The sequence below is a fragment of the Boleophthalmus pectinirostris genome, unplaced genomic scaffold, assembly GCF_026225935.1.
Source record: "Boleophthalmus pectinirostris isolate CB_2022bp ecotype Guang Dong unplaced genomic scaffold, ASM2622593v1 HiC_scaffold_19, whole genome shotgun sequence".
In the NCBI taxonomy this organism is placed as follows: Eukaryota; Metazoa; Chordata; class Actinopteri; order Gobiiformes; family Gobiidae; genus Boleophthalmus; species Boleophthalmus pectinirostris.
The window spans coordinates 14,224,522-14,244,652 of record NW_026571140.1 but is presented as its reverse complement, the minus strand read 5'-3'; the positions used below and the strand labels follow the sequence as shown (position 1 = coordinate 14,244,652).

Sequence of the window (20,131 nt, the reverse complement as noted above, 5' to 3'; positions counted from 1 at the left end):
GAAAGCACAAACCCTTCCTGCCTCCTCCCGCGCACCACGTGAACTGCACCTCCTCCCGTGTTTCCCGTGCTTCTAAACCAGAACTAAACCAGGACTAAACCATGTCGCACAGACCATGTCTCCTCCCATGTTTACCGTGCCTCTAAACCAGAACTAAAACCAGGACTAAACCAGAACTAAAACCAGGTCTAAACCAGGACTAAACCATGTTGTGTAGACCGCATCTCCTCCCGTGTTTCAAATGCCTCAAAACCAGAACTAAAACCAGGATTAAAATCAATTCAAAACCAGGTCTAACCCAGGTCGCATGGACCGCGTCTCCTCCCGTGTTTCACGTCGCTCTAAACCAGAACTAAAACCAGGACTAAAATCTGTTCAAAACCTGATCTTACCCAGGACTCAAACCAGGACTAAAACAGGATTTAACAAAGACTAAACCATGTTGTGCAGACCGTGTCTCCTCTCACGTTTCCTGTGCCTCTAAACCAGAACTAAAAACAAAACTTAAACCAGGACTAAAATCAGTCCAAAACCAGATCTAACCCAGGTCTAAAACCAGGACTAAACCCCACATCTCCTCCCATGTTTCCTGCGCCTCTAAACCAGAACTAAAACAGGACTAAACTCAGTTCTAAACTTGGTCTAAACCAGGGACTAAAACAGGATTTAATCAGGACTAAACCATGTTGCGTGCACCATGTGTCTTCCGGTATGCAGCTCCTCCTATACATCCTGTATTTTTGAGCTCTAAAACCACATGTAATTGAATAAATATAAGGTAGATTTATTTGTCATACTGTGGAACATTCCAGGCAGAGAAGTGACGTATCCATATAAACAATCTGGTGATAAACCCCAACCATAAAGTTACATAGTGCACCTTTAAAGTCCAGAAGAGTACATTTTAACATCATTTTACAACCACAAAAGTATGCCATACCCACATGTAATTTATGATACAGGAGCAGCACGTCTACCTTTAACAACACATGTACAACCCTCTGCCTTCTGTCTATGTCCCGGCGCTTCTTGTCATGTCCTACCCACAATCCCGCTGGGTCATTGTCCGTGCCTCTCCCCGGCTCCGACATCACATCAGTATGTACACAGGGGCCATTGAGAGACTTCAAAGTTCAGTGCTGGCTTCAGGGGTGAAAGCTCAGCACTGCGCTAACATCCCCCGACAGGCCTGCGGGTTGCCAGATAAAACGCTTAGAGCCCAAACACCACACAATCTCTGGTCTGCCCTGCCTCTCCAGCCACACTTAGATCAATAAGTTTTAACCTTGCTGCAAAGGATCTTTCATCATTTGAATTCCATGTCAGGTGGAGGTTGGCGGACTTGTGCGACTGTGGATGAGAGGGCGTGTCTAGGGAGTCCAGCTTAAGTGTCCTGTTTTATTGGGAACACTTTAAAGGATGGACACAGACAGAATGATGAACATTTAGGGCTGGTGCCATAATAGCTGCAGTCCTTTAGTCGTTAAGGTTAGTTTATTTTCCATTTGTAGTTAAAACTTGTTAAAATTCAGAGGAGGCTGATAAGGGCCCTTGTACTTTTTCTTAATTAATTTCTGTTTGTCCAGCTTCTGATAAAAAAGAACTATCAATTTCATGGATATGGACATGTGTATCCCACTTATTTTCAGTCAAATCAACCATTCTGAGAAGAATCTGGATCAGTTTGCACTCCAAACCCACAAAAAAAAAACAACAAAAAAAAAAAAAAAAAAACATTTCAACAGGAATTTTATTTGAATTCTGCCTGGACTTTTTTTTCAAACCCCTAAATCTCATGTTTACCGAGATATGCTTCAGCTTCAAACCAAAGCTCAAGATTATCGTCTGAGATTCAGGAAGTGCACAGTTAGCATGCTAGTTGTTGTTAGCTTTAAAATGACAGCAAAACTCCGCTCTGGTCTCTGAAATTTGTGAAATATTTAAAATTAGATAGTAATCCGTTTTTCACAAGACAGTAAAAATCACATACAACTATTTGTTTGTTATGAATTATTATGATCATTATGAAAAAGCAAAAAGTGCTATCACATTACCTCAATTCTTATGTTGTTGCACTGGCTTCCTGTTCATTTTAGAATTGATTTTAAGATTTTATTATTTGTTTTTAAAGCTTTGAATGGACTGGCCCCACAATACATCCTGGACCTCATCCAAATTTACACTCTCGCACGTGCTCTGAGGTCCGAGGGCCAGCTCCAGCTCTTGGTGCCTAAGACGAGACGTAAAACCAGGGGGGACAGGGCCTTCTCTGTGGTTGGCCCTAAGCTCTGGAACACTCTGCCCCTCCATGTACAAACACAGTGCACAATGGAGTGTTTTAAGTCTTGTCTTAAGACCCACTTTTATTCTATGGCATTTAATACTAAGCGAGATCTGTGGTCCTCTATGTCTTTTATTTATTTGTTTATTTATTGTTTTTATCTATTTTATTATTTTTAGTCCTGCTTTTATTTATTGATTTTATTATTTTTGTTCATTGATTTTATTATTATTATTTTATTTATTGAGTCCTCATGGTTGAAACAATAAGGCAGATTTTTTATTTTATTTTATTTTTTAAGTAAAATGTCTTGCATTGCTATGAGAAGCACTCTTGTTTATAAAATGTGCTATACAAATAAAGTTGGATTGGATGAACTAAATGTGCATTGTGTAACTTTTCTGGTGGAGGTCCATCAAATGCTTTTCTCCATGGTGATGTTATTGCTTTGTCTGGAATGTTTCACAGTATGGCATTACATTTCTATCTTTATGGAGACCAAACCAGACAAGTTACAGGTCAGATCTGGAAAGAGAGGACCCCTCTCACACTCAGAATGTATTTTTCTAGGTATTTTTGAGCTATAAAACCACCTGTAATTGAACAAATGTAAGCTAGAGCTGTTTACTGCCATACTGTGGAACATTCCAGGCAGAGTACTGATATATCCATCGAAACAAGCAGGTGATGAACCCCCAACCAAAAAGTTACATAGCGCACCTTTAAGGCTAATTAAGAGTTAAGAGTTATTATGAAGTGGTACCGTTTTATGTTAAAGTAGCGGTGTAATACATAGTAAAGCAGCCCGGATTTTGGGGACTATTTGAGCGAGTGGCGTCAGGAGAGATGTAAAACACAAAGCTTGGGGCTCTGCAGAAAATTGTTTTGGAGTAGAAGCAGATTGAAAACATTCACTTTCATCTCATAATACAATGTTTTCGTCGATACCTCATTTTACCTTGTGCTATTCTGTTAGCATACACCATTCGCGGATATTAATTTTACAAGACTCAACATTGGTATATGTCTACCCTATAAAACCGAGGTATAATGAGACTAGGGAAATATGTAGTAGTCAATTGGGTGATGATTAAAGGTCTATGGGACCAAAGTGATGGAAATTATTCTGTTACTAAAAATTCAGGAGCTTTCTCTGATATGTGGAAACTGTTATTATTATTTGGTTTTCCTACAAATCCACATGGACATTACAGGTGCACTGTGTAACTTTTTGGTTGGGGGTCCGTCACCTGATTGTTTCTATGGATATGTCATTGCTCTGCTTGGAATGTTCCACAGTAGGAGATTAAACAGCTCTACATTACATTTATACAACTACAGGTGGTTTTATAGCTCAATAATACCTAAGAAAAGAGGCATTCTGACTGTGAGCGGGGTTGCCTCTCCACGGATCTGACCTGTAACTTGGTCTGATTTGGTTTCTGTGAAGTTAGAAAGGTTAAATACAATTCTGTGAGAAAAGCAATAGCATCTCCTTGGAGAAAAGCATTTGACGGACCCTCCACCGGAAAGTTACACAATGCACCTTTAGTGCCTGGTGGAATGTTCTCCGTTTGCTGATGTTCCGCGGTATGGCATTTATCTCGAACTTATCCATCATGCATTTATACAGCTTTACTGCCCACAAAAAAGCTCCTCTTTCCACAGATCTGACTTGTAACTTGTAATTTAACTTTTTTCTATTATGAGGTGGATTACCAAAAAACTCCATCCATCTGCTCCTGGTCCGACCTTTGCGTCAACTTTTAGACCCCTTTGTGGTCCACGAGTCAAACATTTTTGCCCACCCCTGTTCTAGACAAAGCAATAACATCTCCATGAGAAAAGACAAACTGGTTTTGGGGCAATCAAACACTTGAATATATAACCAAAGCTATAGGGATGTCAAAAGTATCAAAAATTTGATACTAAACTATACTAAAACCAGAAACTTATTTGAGCATGTATCAATAGTAAAAAGTCACATGACAGAAATGAACCTTTCCTGACTACATAAACAAGTATGTCTATGAAACACATCTGAACAACTAAGGGATTACACAGATTTCCGACCGCGTGGTAATAAGAAAGAAAGGTCTCTGAAACTGTATCACTGAACTGAGTGTTGAGACTATTTCTTAGTATTGAAATTGAGTTTTAGTATCATGCACTTCAGAGATATTAAAAAAAGCTATCAAATCTACTTAGTTTTAACTGCACACTATGAATCTCCTTGAAGACATTGGCATGGTTGACTCGAGCTAAATACACTAATATAGAGATCTTGGAACAGCAGTGAAACTTCTGCAATGGTAGTTATGCATTTTTAGTACGAGTTCTTGACAATTTGGCAGGAATTTGCGCCAGATGCCCTACCTCAAAACTCAAAACAGTACATGTGTGACTCATTGAAACTATTTTTCATCGGACGCCAAGTTGAAACGGGGAAACAATCCCAAACCAGACACCAGACAAACAAACCTCGATTAGCAGAAGTTAGCTGAAAGACTAACATTTTCTTCCTCCACACTTCTAAACTCTTGGCGCTCAGTTTGTTTTTAGCGTCGCGGAGAAATTGCGTCGTCTAGGGTCGCCCCGGCAACCCGGTACCCCGCCCGCTCTGCTCTTCATTGTTCACATTTTGACAAAGTCGCAGCCCGCGTCCTTGGGGTAATGTCATTTTACATCACAACATGGCGCAGTTGAGTGATGTATAGCTTTTCCAGCCTGGCACTGAGCTGAACCATGACTCAAGAGTGGAGAGCAGCCATCCATCAATCCCCTGTATGATGCGATATATGCTAACATCTATAGACTTAAACAGAATACATGCATACATAAACAGTGGCATGCTAGGGTGTGGTTTTTTTTACTTTTTTTTAATTTTTTTATCATTCACATCTTAAGGGCTTGTCCTTGAGAGAAAGAGCTGTCTGGACAGGCTTTGACGTCATGCCATTGTAATGTTCCATGATGTTAAAGGGGTCATATGTAAAATCAGCTCGGGCTGTTAACCGTGTTGCTGTGGTGTTCCTTCATCATTAGTTTACTTAAAGGGACAGTTCGGAATTTTGGACATAGGGTCTCATTTGCTATTGAGCCAGAGTGTTGGAAACATGTGGAGACACTTTTTAAAACATCGCATCCAGTCCTTGTATTTGCAGAGGTCGCTGGTGCTAGGCTAGCGCATGTCAGTGGCCATAGTTAGCCTGCCACTAAAAACCCACTCCACAAAGCACCCGAAGCAAATCTATTATTACTCCATACTGTCCATAACCTTGCATCGCATGAATCATCGCATCTTGAGGGACTATTTTCTCATATATCAAGTCCAACAAGTACAACTCACTGCTGCTGCTCAGACATAAATCCTTCAAATGCAAGGTTGGTTTTGCTTCTAGAATTATTCTTTCAACACAGACATTGACATCGATAGTCTGGCATTATAATTGTTTTGCCTCAGGTGTTTTGTGGAGTGGGTAAGTTTAGTGGGTTTTAGTGGCAGGCTAACTATGGCCATTGACATGCACTAGCCTAGCACCAGCGACCTCTGCAAATACAAGGACTGGATGGAATATTTAAACAAGTGTATCCACACGTCTCTAGGAAATTAGGTTCCATAGCCATAATTCCAAACTGTCCCTTTAAGAGTTTAATTCCTGTTTTCACCTACCCCCTATCTCCGCCCACCTTTCTCCTTAACAGTAACTCAGTCGGAAGAGTGTGCGACCTCTGATCCTATCGTTGACAGTTCAAAACCCGCTCTCTACACAAAGCATCATTCATTGATCATTCAGATCCACTGACCCACAGGTTGGCAGTGTGATTCTAGCTCCATACCGTCATCGTGTCTTTGGGCAAGACACTTAATCCATGTCACCCCAGTGTCGGTGTACACTGGTGTATGTGTGACTGGGTGAGTGTCTCATATAAAGAGCATGGGGCGTTTTCAAGGTGGAAATATGGTAGAAATATGAACATGTTTAAACATAGATATTAAGACATGATTATATAAGTATGCAAAAGAAGGAATATTATTTTTTTCTGAATGTAAACAATAACATTTACTTTGTATCTGGAGCAATCTGACTTACTATAAGAGCCTGGCAGAAGCTCTTTATTGCTTTAATGGGATTATAAAACAGAGTGGGGGTAGATAAGCGTTAATTCTCCCCACTCCTTTTCGGAATGATTGATTTTTATTTTTATTTTACTTTTGGAGATTATATTTGTGATGAGCAATGTGAAAAATAATTGCCTTTGTGTATCTGTTGATTACTGCATAAATATACAATTTATCATTTATTTATCATTTATGGAAACATCCGAATAAACTTATCATTGTCATCGTTATCTTAAAAGAAAAGTGCTCTTCCTCTGTATATGTAAAAATGTGAAAAAGTACATAGACAAATTTACAAAAACAAAAGAAAATCCAAGTTAAAAATGTCCACATAGCCATTTTTAAACAATAAAAACACATACACGAACGTTTACAGCTTACCATTTACTGTAACATGTAAAATGATGATCTATATATGTTACAGTTTAATACTTAATACCTGAGAAAGCATATGTTCTCTTTAATATGTCATTGTTGAGATGAGAATAGAAGGGGTCGAATGATGTGTCCAATGTTTACGCCAAGTGAAGCTCCCAGATCCAACCCAAGCTACTGTATGTATTATATTGTATTATATGGGAATTAGCATACTGTGTGGCGTGTGGTGCTGAATCAAGATGAGTCATTGCACTGAGAAGAAAGAAACAGCACTACAAAAATTGAAAGAAAGTAATAACAATGGGGGAGAAAGAGGAGTTGCATATTTGATCAAATGTCTGTAGGTCATCTATTTTGGTGGCAAATGATTCCAAAAAGTATCCAATATTTCTCTTCTCTGTTGCTGGGGTTCTTTTCCAAACTGAAGAACAAAATGTGTCTAGTTAAAATCCTTAGATGTCCAGGAGGGTTCCATGAAAAAAAAAAAAAAAAAAAAAAGTTGTTATCTGAAATAGGATATAAATAACTAGGATTTTCAAGATGGTGTATTACCGATCATCGCCCGTTTTCTCCGCCACCGGCATATGCCCATTGCCCTGTACTTACTTTGTTCTTAAAATGTTTTTTCTTAATCAGTGATACATGCAGAATTTGACAATGTTGCATAGTGACGTCTCGCAAGCATGATCTGCCACAATCAATCGGAATAGCTGAGTCGTTTACGGTGACGTCAGTTCAACACAGTTTTCTAATAAGTCAGCTTGTTTCTTTTATTAATTTAGAGATGTGTAACTTTTCTGGTGGAGGGTCTGTCAAATGCTTTTCTTCCGGGAGATGTTTGGTATGTTTCACAGAATGGCATTAAACCTTTCTATCATCATGGAGACCAAACCCAGACCAAATTACAGGTCAGATCTGTGGAGAGACAACCCTGCTCACAGTCAGAAAGCCTGTTTTACATTTGGTTTTATGGCTTCGAAATACCTAGAAAATGTAAGGTAAAGTTGTTTAATGTCAAACTGGAATATTCTAGGCAGAGCAATGACATATCCATAGAAACAAGCACGTGATCGACCCCCAACCAGAAAGTTACATAGTGCATCTTTAAATAGATTCAGATTAATATTGCAATTTAAAATGGACATATTATAACATAGTGATTCACAGGTGTCGAAGATGATAACTATACAGCAGCCTCAAGCACAATGGTTAAGTAGAGCATTCATCCTCTAAACCAGGGGTAGGCAATTATTTTTTGCATGAGGCCACATAAGAAACAGAAATACTGTAGAGGGCCAGGCAAAAATGCTTAACTCAATTCTACATAATATTAATTGTATTTCTTGATTAAAAGCAGTAAACAGCATTGTTTTGACAAGCTGGTGAGACTAGTACGAGTACATGTTATGACTAAGCAATAAAAAAGGGAGGTTGCCTTACAAAAAATATCATTTTAAAACACCTCTAAAATAAAAACAATGCAGCTTTAGTCCATGCATTAGGTAAAATTAAAAATATGTTTATTTTGTAATTTCAGATGAACTTAAACGGGCTGGTCGAAGTCAACCAAGGGGCTGTATTTGGCCCGGGAGCTGTACAATGCCCAGGTCTGCTCTAATGCAAAGGTTGGATGATTGATTCCTACTTGGATCAAGTTCTGGCATTGTGTGCTTAGGCAAGACACTCTATGACTACAGTGTAACACTTTAGGGGAATGTGATGTGTTCTTATACAAATGTAATATTTTGGAGAAAATGGTCTAGGGCAGGAGTGTCTAACCTTTTTACTCCTGTGAGCTACCTTTACAAAACAAAAATGCCAGAGAGCTACTCATTTTAGCAGTGGCAAGAAATTGAGACGATTATAAGAAAGAGGGCAAGTATTGGGATACAGTTAGATGCCTATAAAACATAAACCATTGTCCATTTATTAGCACATAAAGTTGAGCTTCAAAATTATACTTGAACTATGGTAAAAGGCATGTACTTAACCAAATTTTTGTTCTTCAGCACAGTAGCATAACTCCAAAATCCCTTGGCAAGCTACTTGGAAAGGGGTGGAGAGCTACTGGTAGCTCCCAAGCTACAGGTTGGAGACCCCTGGTTGAGGGTGAATGTTGTTTATGAAGCCAAGTGATTAATTGATGTATTTAAAATTGACTACTGAAAAAAAGAAAAAAAAAAATCACTTAGACAGGGTCATTTGAGGTAAGCAGAACAATGGAAAACTGATTTATGTTAACACTATAGATTAGTATTGAAGTCCATTTAATTCTGAATGCAAGTCCACCTCATTTGAACCCCGGATTGCAAGTCATCATTTCTACCAGAGCAAGTCATTGATCTCAATGTGTCTAGAACATCTTGTGGCGTACATTTACCAGAATAAACCACTACAATGATCAACCACAGTATCACAGCATCACAGCGTACTTAAAAACTTGTGTAATGAATTCCGAGTTTTTTGAACACTTACATATCATAACGCATTGCTCCATTACGCGCTAATGTGTTTGGCGGAAGATGAGATGTTTTGTCACAGAAGTGTTGCTAGCGCCTTTCCTCGGGCCGGCGCACCTGGGAATATCTCGCCGAACCCATTCAGAACGCTTTCTTCCTCTTTGCTTAAAAATTACTGCCAACGTACCCTTGAGCAAACCAATTAACCAACAACTGCTCCTGTGAAGTGGCTTTGGGGGAACACGAACAAAGCAAGATGGAAATGTGAAAGAAAGAGAAAGAACTAGAGGCGACTGGAGGCCCGGTCCATCTGCTCAAACGGTGATGAAAATGGAGCTGTCTGCCGATCGTAATATGAGAGCTAAGGCCGTTTACAAGCTGCTTTAGCATTCACAAGAGCGTGTTGTACAAACCCAGAGAATCTATTAGGTTGTATGATAGCAAGTATTTACTGTGAGCTATCAGGTAATGCACCTTTCAGTTCAGGGTCAAGGTTAAACAAGACACATTGTGCTTGAGGCTGCTATATAGTTACAATCTATGACCCACAGATTTAGACATTTTAAATCGCAATATTGATCTAAAACAACTTAAAAAAGAAACAAGTCTGCTGTTACAAACCTGCGGTGCCCAATAGGAGCTGATGTCGCCGTAAATATGATCACAACAAAGATCCATAGTTTTGGAGCCCTTCTATGGATAGCTGCACATCACTCAAGACAGTAGCAATCTTTTTTTTTTTTTTTTCATTTGTACCAAAACGACTTTTAAACAGTGCCGAATCCTTTGTGTATCACTGATAAAGAAAATAAAATCGTAGAAGGAAATAGGTACAGAGCAGTGGGCGTACGCCGGTGGCAGTGAAAACGGGGGTTGATCAGAGCAATGGAGCCTTGAATACAGGAGTGTAAAGATTATTCAAACATGCATGAATCACTCTAAATACAACTTCCAGAGGGTAAATGAGAAGGGGAAACAACTAAAATGTGGTTAAAAGCTCTAAAAAGTCAATTGTGCGTGATAGGTTTCAAAAGGCTAAATTCGGTTGGGTAGGTTTAGTTTAGTTTATTTTACTACTAGTGTCACGCACCATTTAGTTGGTGCCGAGCCCAGGGCTTATAAGACACACAAAACAATAAGCAGACAGATCACACGTCAAAATAATGATGTGAAAGTGTCATCTTAAGAAGGTCCCAGGCTTTTAACACCAGCTGAGCCAACTTGAAAACATTACATTTAAACAAATACTCCAGTCTCTTCTCATCAGACAGAGAAAACTAACAATAAGATACATTAGACAACAACTGGCAGGGCAGGTCATGATGGAGAGGAAAGCAGAGTATTACAGAAAATGCATTTCATTTTCAATGTCCTTTAAGTCGCACAGAGCACATGTGAGCTCCACCTCTGGGACTGAGTGGAAGCGTCTCGTCTCCAGAGGCTCCAGACTCCCACACCTCAGCTGGACACATACTGACATCTGACCACTGCTCAAGTTCAGAGTGACATACAGCGCAGGACCAAAACAGTCTTTATATGGTCTTAATTTTGGTTAACATGAAATTTCATTGTGTCACTTCTGTTTATACTTGTCAAAATAAATGTACCTAGTTTGTCTGACACTACAGATTAACTCATTTCTAGAAATAAACTGGAGATCTGCATTCTCAAAAAAAATCTCAACCTCTCTACTCCAGGACAATTTCTGTAACAGACTCCAGTTAAATGTTTGGATAATCTTTTGTTTGGCATATTAACCAAACTATTCCATAACTGCACCATCTCATACAGTTCAAGTTTAGGAGCCTTTTTGTGCACGCCTAAGAAGTACCTCAGAGCTCTGCACTGAACTTTCTCACTGTGGGTCTGTTTACAATAACCAAAGACTCCAGCGCCATGGTCCAGAACAGGACAGACACAGGCCCTGTACAATTCAGTGTAGGTTTTGTAGCTCAGGTCACGATTTGCTTTAGCTTTGTTTATCAGTGCTCCTAAGGCTCGACCTGCTGACTCTGACAAAGCTTTTATTCCATCATCAAATGTAAATGTAGCAACTATTGTTGTTAAAAGATGTATTCGGATGTACACTGTAGATAAACACCATTAAAAAAAAAAAAGAAATCAAACGAGACTTGTAATTTACTATGTATCAGGGTTTACAAATGTCAAATCTTTTTAGTGCAATAAAATATTGTTCTGTCTCCTTGATTAAATCCACTTTCATTTCACTGATATTACCTGTGAAAAAAGTAAGCAACTGAAAGAAAAATAACACTTTCAACAACTCTTCAGATTGAGTTATTCGTGTTTAAACAATAATGAAAATGTAGCTATCTGCAGATCGTAAAACAAGAACTAAGGCAGTTTACAAGCTGCTTTAGCATTCACAAGAGCGCATTGTACAAAGCCAGAGAATCTATTAGCTTGTTTGATAATAACCATTTGCTGTGAGCTATCGAAATTTGTGCAATTCAAACGAGTGACAAGGTATTACGCCTTTCAGTTGATTCAGGGTCAAGGTTAAGGTTTCAAAAGGCTGGAGTTGGTTGGATAGGAACCATTGTAGATATGGAATTACATTGTCACATAATAGATCTGTCTATTTCTGCAGTCTATTGGCGAATACAGATAAGCGGCGTTATAGCAAAAATCAAATGAGGCTTGTGATTTAGTCTTTGTATCAGGGTTTTCAAATGTCAAATCTATTTTAGCGCGATAAAAAATATCATTCCGTCTCTCTTGATTAAATCCACTCAATTTTAATCGCATTGCCAATACCTTTAAAAGAGTAAGTAACAAAAAGGAAAGTAATATTTTTGACAATTCTTTACAGAGCTCAAATTACGCTATTTTCTAATCTTTGTTATAATGTTGTTTCCTCGTCACAAATGTATGAGTATTTCTAAAGAAGCGCAGAGTGGGTAGAAAATGAATACTTGTACTGTCTCCTCAGCGCGTGTGAATCTGCTTTATCAATAGCTGTCAAACATGCCATCTATACAACTGATCAAGTACACCTTTACTACAACTTTTAAGAGGACAAATAATTCACCACAATCATTTTATATGCTTTTTCACAACTTTCAGAGGCTGGAGTGGTGCGTCACAGTAAAGCTAACAACAATTAGCATGCTAACTGGGCACTTCCTGTTACTTGTGCAATCAAAAAAACATATATTTAGATTAAAACAGAACACAGTGGATTTATTTAGACCTCAAGAGCTGCTTGTACAATATGTCTGTACATGGGACTATTTGGACTACTTTAAGGTTACATTTTATTTACTGGATGACATCAATTGATTAGAATGAAAAATCCTGGCCCTAACCCGAAATAACAAAGCTAGCAAAACTTTTGAAACCTTTAGAAAACAAAAAAACAGATGACAGTCCGTAATGGTATTAAATATCACTCAAAACCATAGGCTATATATAAAGTGAATCTGTGTATCATTCTTGCATTCGTTTTTTTGAAATAAAACCAAAAATAAGACAATGAAAAAACAAAATGAAGAAACGGATAACGATTTGGGTTTTTTTCAGTTTTCGATTATGTGTTTTTGTGTTTGGGGAAAAAACGGATAACTTAAAATGCAGTGTCGGACTTTTGTGCTGCATATGGACTGAACCAGGACTGAGCCCAGACTGATCCCAGGACTGAATGAGGAATAAACCAGGTCTAAACCAGGTCTAAACCAGAACTGAAACCAGGACTAAACCAGGACTAAACCAGGACTAAACCGGGACTATTTTTGACAATAAAGTCGCATCTGTGAATTTGCATTGGTACTGAAGAAAGCTCAATTGTACGTGATTGTAAATTCTTGATGTCGTAACTTTTCAATGTGTATTCTGATGAATAAAATACACACAATACATTTTATATACGACTGGACTCATTCAATAGTTTACGAATATTTGTTTTATGTTCAACTACAGCCAAATATGCACGGATTTCACAAATATGCACATATTTCTATACTATGCACACAAATATTGCTGAAAGCTTTCCTGCTCCATACATGTATCAGACGCAACTGATATCCTGCTAAAAACAAATCGCTATCCATTTTTTCTTTTTTCTTATTTTTGGTTTAATTGTGAAAAAAATGAAAGGAAGAATGATACATGAATTAAAGTGGACTAAGGGAAGGTGACATCACCCATGGCATTCAGCTCCAGTCAAATGAAGCTCACTAAGGCTGGCAGTTGTGGACTGAATTTGAAGCTGAGTTTCATTCTAGGAATAGGAATTGGTTTACGGACAAAACAGCAAAGTAAAAACATAAGGATCATGTAAAGTGGGTTAATACAAGCTTTTTAAGACCAAAATGAAGAGTCGATGGAGCCAGAAAGTATGCTCATGCTCACTTTCTATTTGAAACATGGTGAGCAGCAGGTAGCTATGCCCATTCACATACACAGTCTATGGTCAAAACCCATGAGAGCATCTAACATTTATAATAAGTCTAAGAGCATCTTTGGTTGACTTTAGCGTACCTTTCTGAGGCGTAGGATTCCCTCTTGAGTCTGTGCATCCGTGACGATCTCAAATATGCCCATGCCGTCTCCGTCGATGATGTTGTAGGTCGATTTGGCATTCTCCCCGATGTCCCTGTCACTGGCCCACACTTTGCCTCCTGTTTTCCCCAACGGTAGGTCCTCCGGAATCACAAACTCATACAAGCCTGCAAAACAAATCACTCTTACTCTCTCCTCTGCCACCATTAGACGAGAGCTGCACTTCTAAATAGCGTGTTTGATGACTGTGAAATAACATTTATCTCTGTAAATGAGAACAAATCGAGTTTCATTTATTGGGTAATTTGTTTGTATTCTTCAATCAATTTTCTGAGAATTGTCTTACTTTGCGAGAACTTGTGTGGGTGAAATTCTAGTAAGTACCACTCCAAGTACCTTATTTAGAAGTGGGTAGTACACATTCTATTTACTTGAGTACTTAAAACAACCATCTGTAATTCCAATGGCAGATCTACCCATTGTATTCTCACATATCACTAGATTCTATTTACATTACCGCTGTCTGATCGTGTGCCAGCTTTGGCCTGATAGAAGAAGACCAGAGAGCACAGGTGAGCCTGAATAAAGGCCAGGTGATGGGAAAGGAGAGCAGGTTTCACATCTGCATTTACAGGTGAAAACAAAAAAAATCTAATTCACTTATAGATGTCAATGTCAATCAACAATATCATTGGTCCGTTCCTTTATTATATATTTAGGATTTTTTTTTCTAGTTTTTGTTGTGTATCCTTTATACCTGACTGAAATCTGATGTCAGAGGTGGGGACTTGCAAGTCGTGACTTGGACTCGAGTCAGACTTTTGTCACTATTTTTAGGACTTGAGACTTGACTTGATAAAATGGACTGAGACTTGGGACTCGACTTGGACTTGAAGGTCAATGACCTGGGACTTGACTCGAACTTGAGCAATGTGACTTGAGAAGACTTGACAACACTTGAGAAGCACTTTTAAATCTGAAATTGTCCTATTTTGACTGTAATGATTCACTCCAAGATCTTCTTAAGATAACATTTAAGGAAACATTTGCATTTCTACAACTCTTATATACTCTACAAATACTCATATATAAATATACTATGACTTTTTAAGTACAATTTATCTTAAAAATCATATAAATTGCGAAAATCTAAGCTATATCTGGTACTTTGGTTTAAAGACTTGAAAAGACTTGAAGCTCAAAACAGACGACTTGGACTTGCCTGTGGACTTAGACTTGGGACTTGATTTCAAAGACTTGAGACTTGCAAAACGATGACTTTGTCCCACCTCTGTCTGATGTTATGTCAATACAGTTACTTTTACAATTATTTTAGTAATACTTTCCGAAGTACCTTTTATATTTTTACTTACTGTCCTGCTATTATTATACCTACTCTTACCTGAGCACAAATGTTGGCTACTCTACTCATCAATGGAAGTAAACACCGGTACACCAATCTATTTAAAGGTCCTATATTATGCAAAATTGACTCTTGTGTGCCTTAAATCAGGTTATAATGCTGTTACCCAATTAAAAAACATACCTGGAGTTTTTTCATTCATACATGTTTGAGTAATCCTTGATTATTAGTCTGTCTACATCTCAGTCATCACGTTCAAGATGCTCTGTTTTGCCTTGCGATGTCATGTCACGGTAGTTTTCAAGTTAACAGCTCCTTTTACCTTTTGTTCACGAGAGATTGGCAATTTCATGTCAGAAATCATCCAAATGATTCTAGCGAAGGTGTGTACAGGATTTCTGAGTTAAACGTGTGTATGAAGCTAAATACCACTCCAGGTATGTTTTTGATGAGGAAACAACATTTCTGATTTTTGAAAATACTCTTACTTTTGGAGAACTTTGGTGGATTATCATTGATGTCGGTCAGGGTGACAGTGACGGTGGTTGTCCCGGACAGTCCTCCCATGTGTCCTCCCATATCCTTGGCCTGGATCACGACCAGGTACTCCTCCCTCATCTCGCGGTCCATCTCGTGGAGGGCGATCTTTATGGTGGCTGGGGGGGCGGAAACAGTTCATAACACATTAATGCAATTATAAACATGACTGATAGACTCTGCATAGGCGTGTAATGGCGCGCATGAAGATATGAGACCCAGGCTGTACTCTGTAACCTTCATGGACACCTTCATCGTGCTGGTTTTATTTTAGATAGTGGCTACAACAAGGTCCCTATACACATAGCAGAGTTAAAGAATGTCCTGCGGATTAGTATTCAGACAGTATAGTACGATGCCCGTGTACTTGAGTTTCAAGGTTTACAGAGTAGCCTAGTGTAAAATCATTTCAAGTCCTGTACAGCCCTGTTAAACAGTACTTTTTTCATTAGCGTTTTGGGTCATTTTGTGGCCTTAGACAAGACGCTTCGGCCACTGTGTATTCTGTGGCACATGGTGTGTTTAGGTATGATATTTGGCACTGTTTACTAAGAATGTTAAAAAAACAAATCACCTGCATTTCACAATATATTAAGTCAAGATACTAGTATCATTACACTTATATTGGTATTCATACAATATGGGTATTGCAGTATTTTGATGACATAACACTGAGTAAAGAGGCTTCATATGTTCGTGTTTTATGTGTTTCAGTTGATTTCAGTATTAATAGTGGGCCAAAATACTGCAGTAGAGAGCAGCTGTACCTCTAAGCTCCCATTCTGTCAAACCCTGCCACATTAATTAATACTGAACAGATGATTTATTTATTTTTGGAAAGTGGACTTAACATGTTCCCAATACAGTTCATAAAGGCTATTTGGTGATTTGACTGCCAGTTCTAAGACAATATGACCCAAGGCAGCTGTGACAGCAGTGGAAGTTTACAAGTACTGATTCAGCTGAAAATAATAGCTTTTAAATGGTCCTGGTAGAGGTGAGATCGGGCCTAAAAAATCCAACCCGACCCGGCCCGCGGGTATTAAAACCCGACCCGGCCTGAGCCCGACCAATTAACTTGATTTGCAGGCACGAGCCCGAAGCAAACCCGAAATGTCATGTTTTATTTGTGAGGACTCGGGAGGAGGAGCAGTGCTCAGCGTCGAGGTGCCAGTCTTTTTGCTCTCGTATGAAAGCAAAGCGCCACATTGACGACATTCAGCGAAGCCAACGCAAGTTTCTGTAGCATTTTCAACAATCAATTTGAAGCTTTTCCACACCTCACTCTTACCGGTGCGTGTTTGTCTTTTCAGTTCTCCTGCCTTTAGTTTAACTTCTTGCTCCTCCATATTGGGGATACCAGGTCAAAATAGATGCAGACTTGCGGAGGGGAAGATTATTAAATTAAGAGGGGGCGTTCACGTGCGCAGAGCTCTGGCTCTGCGGATCCTGTTTAGTAGTTAAATAGCAATTACATTACATTACTTCTCTGTTTTATCCATATTATTTATTTTATAACAAGTATTCCTTAGTTTAGTATCCACACATCGTTTTAGCATACATTTTATAAACATATATTTATTTGAAGCCCGAGCCCGACCCGACCCGAAGTAATGATTGACATTTTAGGCCCGACCCGACCCGCTTGGGCTCGGTCTTAAGATCTTACCTCTAGGTCCTGGTTTCTTTCATATATATTCAATTTGAAAAGAAAGAAAAGGGACTGTCTGGAATTTTGGACATAAGACCTCATTTCCCAGTTAGCCAGAGTGTTGGAGACGTGTGGAGACACTTTTTAAAAAATATTTCATCCAGTCCTTGTATTTGCAGAGGTCGCTGGTGCTAGACTAGCACATGTCAATGGCCATAGTTAGCCTACCAGTAAAAACAGTCTTACCCACTCCACAAAACACCCAAGGCAAATCTGTTATTACGCCAGACTGTTGATGTAATTGTCTGTGTTGATAAAATAATGTTTGAAATAAAACTAACCTTGCATCGCATGAATCATCTCATTTTGAGGGACTATTTTCTCATATATCAGTCCGCCTCTGCAAAGCTTTCTCTCAGGAAGTATAACTCACTGCTGCTGCTCAGACATAAATCCTTCAAATGCAAGGATGGTTTTACTTCTAAAAAATATTCTATAGACACAGACATTCACATCAACAGTCTAGCGTTATAGCTATTTTGCTTTGGGTGCTTTGTGGAGTGGGTAAGACTGTTTTTAGTGGCAGGCTAACTATGGCCATTGACATGCACTAGCCTAGCACCAGTGACCTCTGCAAAAACAAGGACTGGATGGAATATTTTAAAAAGTGTCTCCACACATCCGCAACACTCTGGCTCACTAGGAAATTAGGTCCTATGTCAAAAATTTACCATATTAGGAAATATTGAGTTTGAGTTGTGTGAACTTTAAGCCATGTTATAATGTGGTTACCTTGTCAAAAACAGATGTGGAGTTGTGTTTTGTTTCAGTCACACATGTTTGAGTAACCCTTTATTATTATTCTGTCTATATCTCCAAAGCTCTGTTCCACCTTGTGACGTTATGAAGTAGTAGTTTTCAAGTTAACAGCTACCTTTTACCTTTTATTTAGCAAAGATTGGAATTTGGCTGAAATTATCTGAATGATTCTAGTGAAAGTGTATGAAGTTTGCAAACAGAGAGGAGCACTCCCTGTATTACCAAATGACATCACAAGGTGGAGTAGAGTGTTTTCATCTTGTGAGAATAAGATTTGTGGGTTAAACATGCGTTAATGAAACAAAACACAGCCCCAGGTATGATTGTGATGAGGAAACAGCATTACAACAGATCAGAAAGTAACATAATATGGGCCCTGGGATAGATTTCTCTCCAGTACTATTGTGTGTAATATTGTACAGCTGTAGCAACGACTCAAACAATCTCCCACTGTTTTCAATTCAAAAACCCCGTACGCCTTCTGCTCCAGGACTGTAGGTATCCACGACCGAGCCAGTGGTAAAAATCAGCTGTGCTTGTTTTCCGACGCGCTGTTCCGCCGGCCTCGAAAGTCATTTGTATTCTGATTGAGTGCGAATTATGCTGTCTGTCTTGTATAATCTTGAATATTGTATGCAGAATGGACCTTATTGACTCTGCCCTGGCTCTGCATATGAAAAAGGCTCAGGCGTAGCATATAGAGATAATCCACTCAGGAAACAGAACCCCGCAGGATCATCAAATGAATATAAAACCGCTCATAAAAGGCAGGCTCTGGCATGACACCCCGCCTCGGTCCTGAGACAATGAGAATACGCGGGGTCTGTGATGAAAAGCATAGGAGGGGTGGGAGGGGGTGAGCTGAGGGAGGGGAGGGAGGAGAGGGTGGCGTGGGGGGTGTCTCTCTGCTCAGCATAGCTTATTCCGAGAACATATTTCCCTCGGAGATGTAGCACAATTTCAGGGTCACTGTGGCGTTTCAATGTCACGGGCCGAGCCGGCGATCCGGGCTAACAGAGAATACAAAAAAAGTACATACAGAAAAGAGTGATCTCATAGCTTAAATCTTTTAAGGGGATGGCAGGTGGGTTGTAAACAGTGTTGGAGCTTTTAATATTGACTTAACATGCTGGTGGGTTCCTAGTGTTATCAGTGAGGGTCTAATTAAGCTGTTTTAAGCCTTAAAATGGCTGTAGAGGATTTTTTTTTTGTCAAGCACTTGAGGAAAAATGTTTTATCTGTAGCACAGACATATTGGAAAAGAAGCTCTTGGGGTTAAAATTAGATCGAGGTGTGACGTTTGTATCTAAGAAGCATTTTATTGTCAGGGGATCAGGAAGTTCACTGTTAGCATGCTAATTGTTCTGATACTAGGAATGCGTGAGGAATACCTTTGGACTGCGAGAATATGTTAGTTCTGTTTTTCACATTTTTGAAACCATAAAATATAAAGTATACATTTCAAGGATTGTAATGTGATACAAAAAAGCAATAAAACACTGTATGTTTGTTTCATAAAATAAAAAGTTAAAAAAAGTAATTTCTGTAAGTACACACTAAAATATCTCAACATTTTAAGTTCTTTTTTTTTTTCTTACTTAAAAGGTGCATTGTGTAACTTCATCAAATGCTTTACAGTATGGCGTTTGTTTCTGTCTTCATGGAGACCAAACTAGACCAAGTTATAGGTCAGATCTATGAAGAGGCAACCTCGCTCACAGTCAGAATTCCTGTTTTTCTAGGTATTTTTGAGCAATAAAAATCACCTTTAATTGAATAAATGTTGTAGAGTAGAGCTGTTTAATGTCAAACTGTGGAACATTCTAAACTGAGCAGTGACAGAGGTGATGCACCTCTAACTGAAATGTTACAGAGTGCATCTTTAACATTAAAATCAATTTTATTTATTTATTTATTTTTATTTCTTTAAAAAAATACCTATCAAATAACTTGTAGGTTTAAATAGAACTATTTCAAAGTAGTTTAGATCAAGGAACCA

General features: G+C 38.8%; 1 protein-coding gene across 1 annotated transcript in view; it reads right to left on the bottom strand.

The window, feature by feature from the left end:
- cdh8 (cadherin 8) overlaps positions 1-20,131 on the bottom strand; it is a 274,545-nt gene that overhangs the window by 55,375 nt on the left and 199,039 nt on the right. Inside the window, exons 4-5 of the mRNA XM_055154831.1 lie at positions 15,614-15,781; positions 13,742-13,929 (exon numbers count right to left, since the gene is read on the bottom strand). Of these exons, the coding sequence (XP_055010806.1) occupies positions 13,742-13,929; positions 15,614-15,781 (356 nt within the window). The remainder of the gene's footprint in view (positions 1-13,741; positions 13,930-15,613; positions 15,782-20,131) is intronic.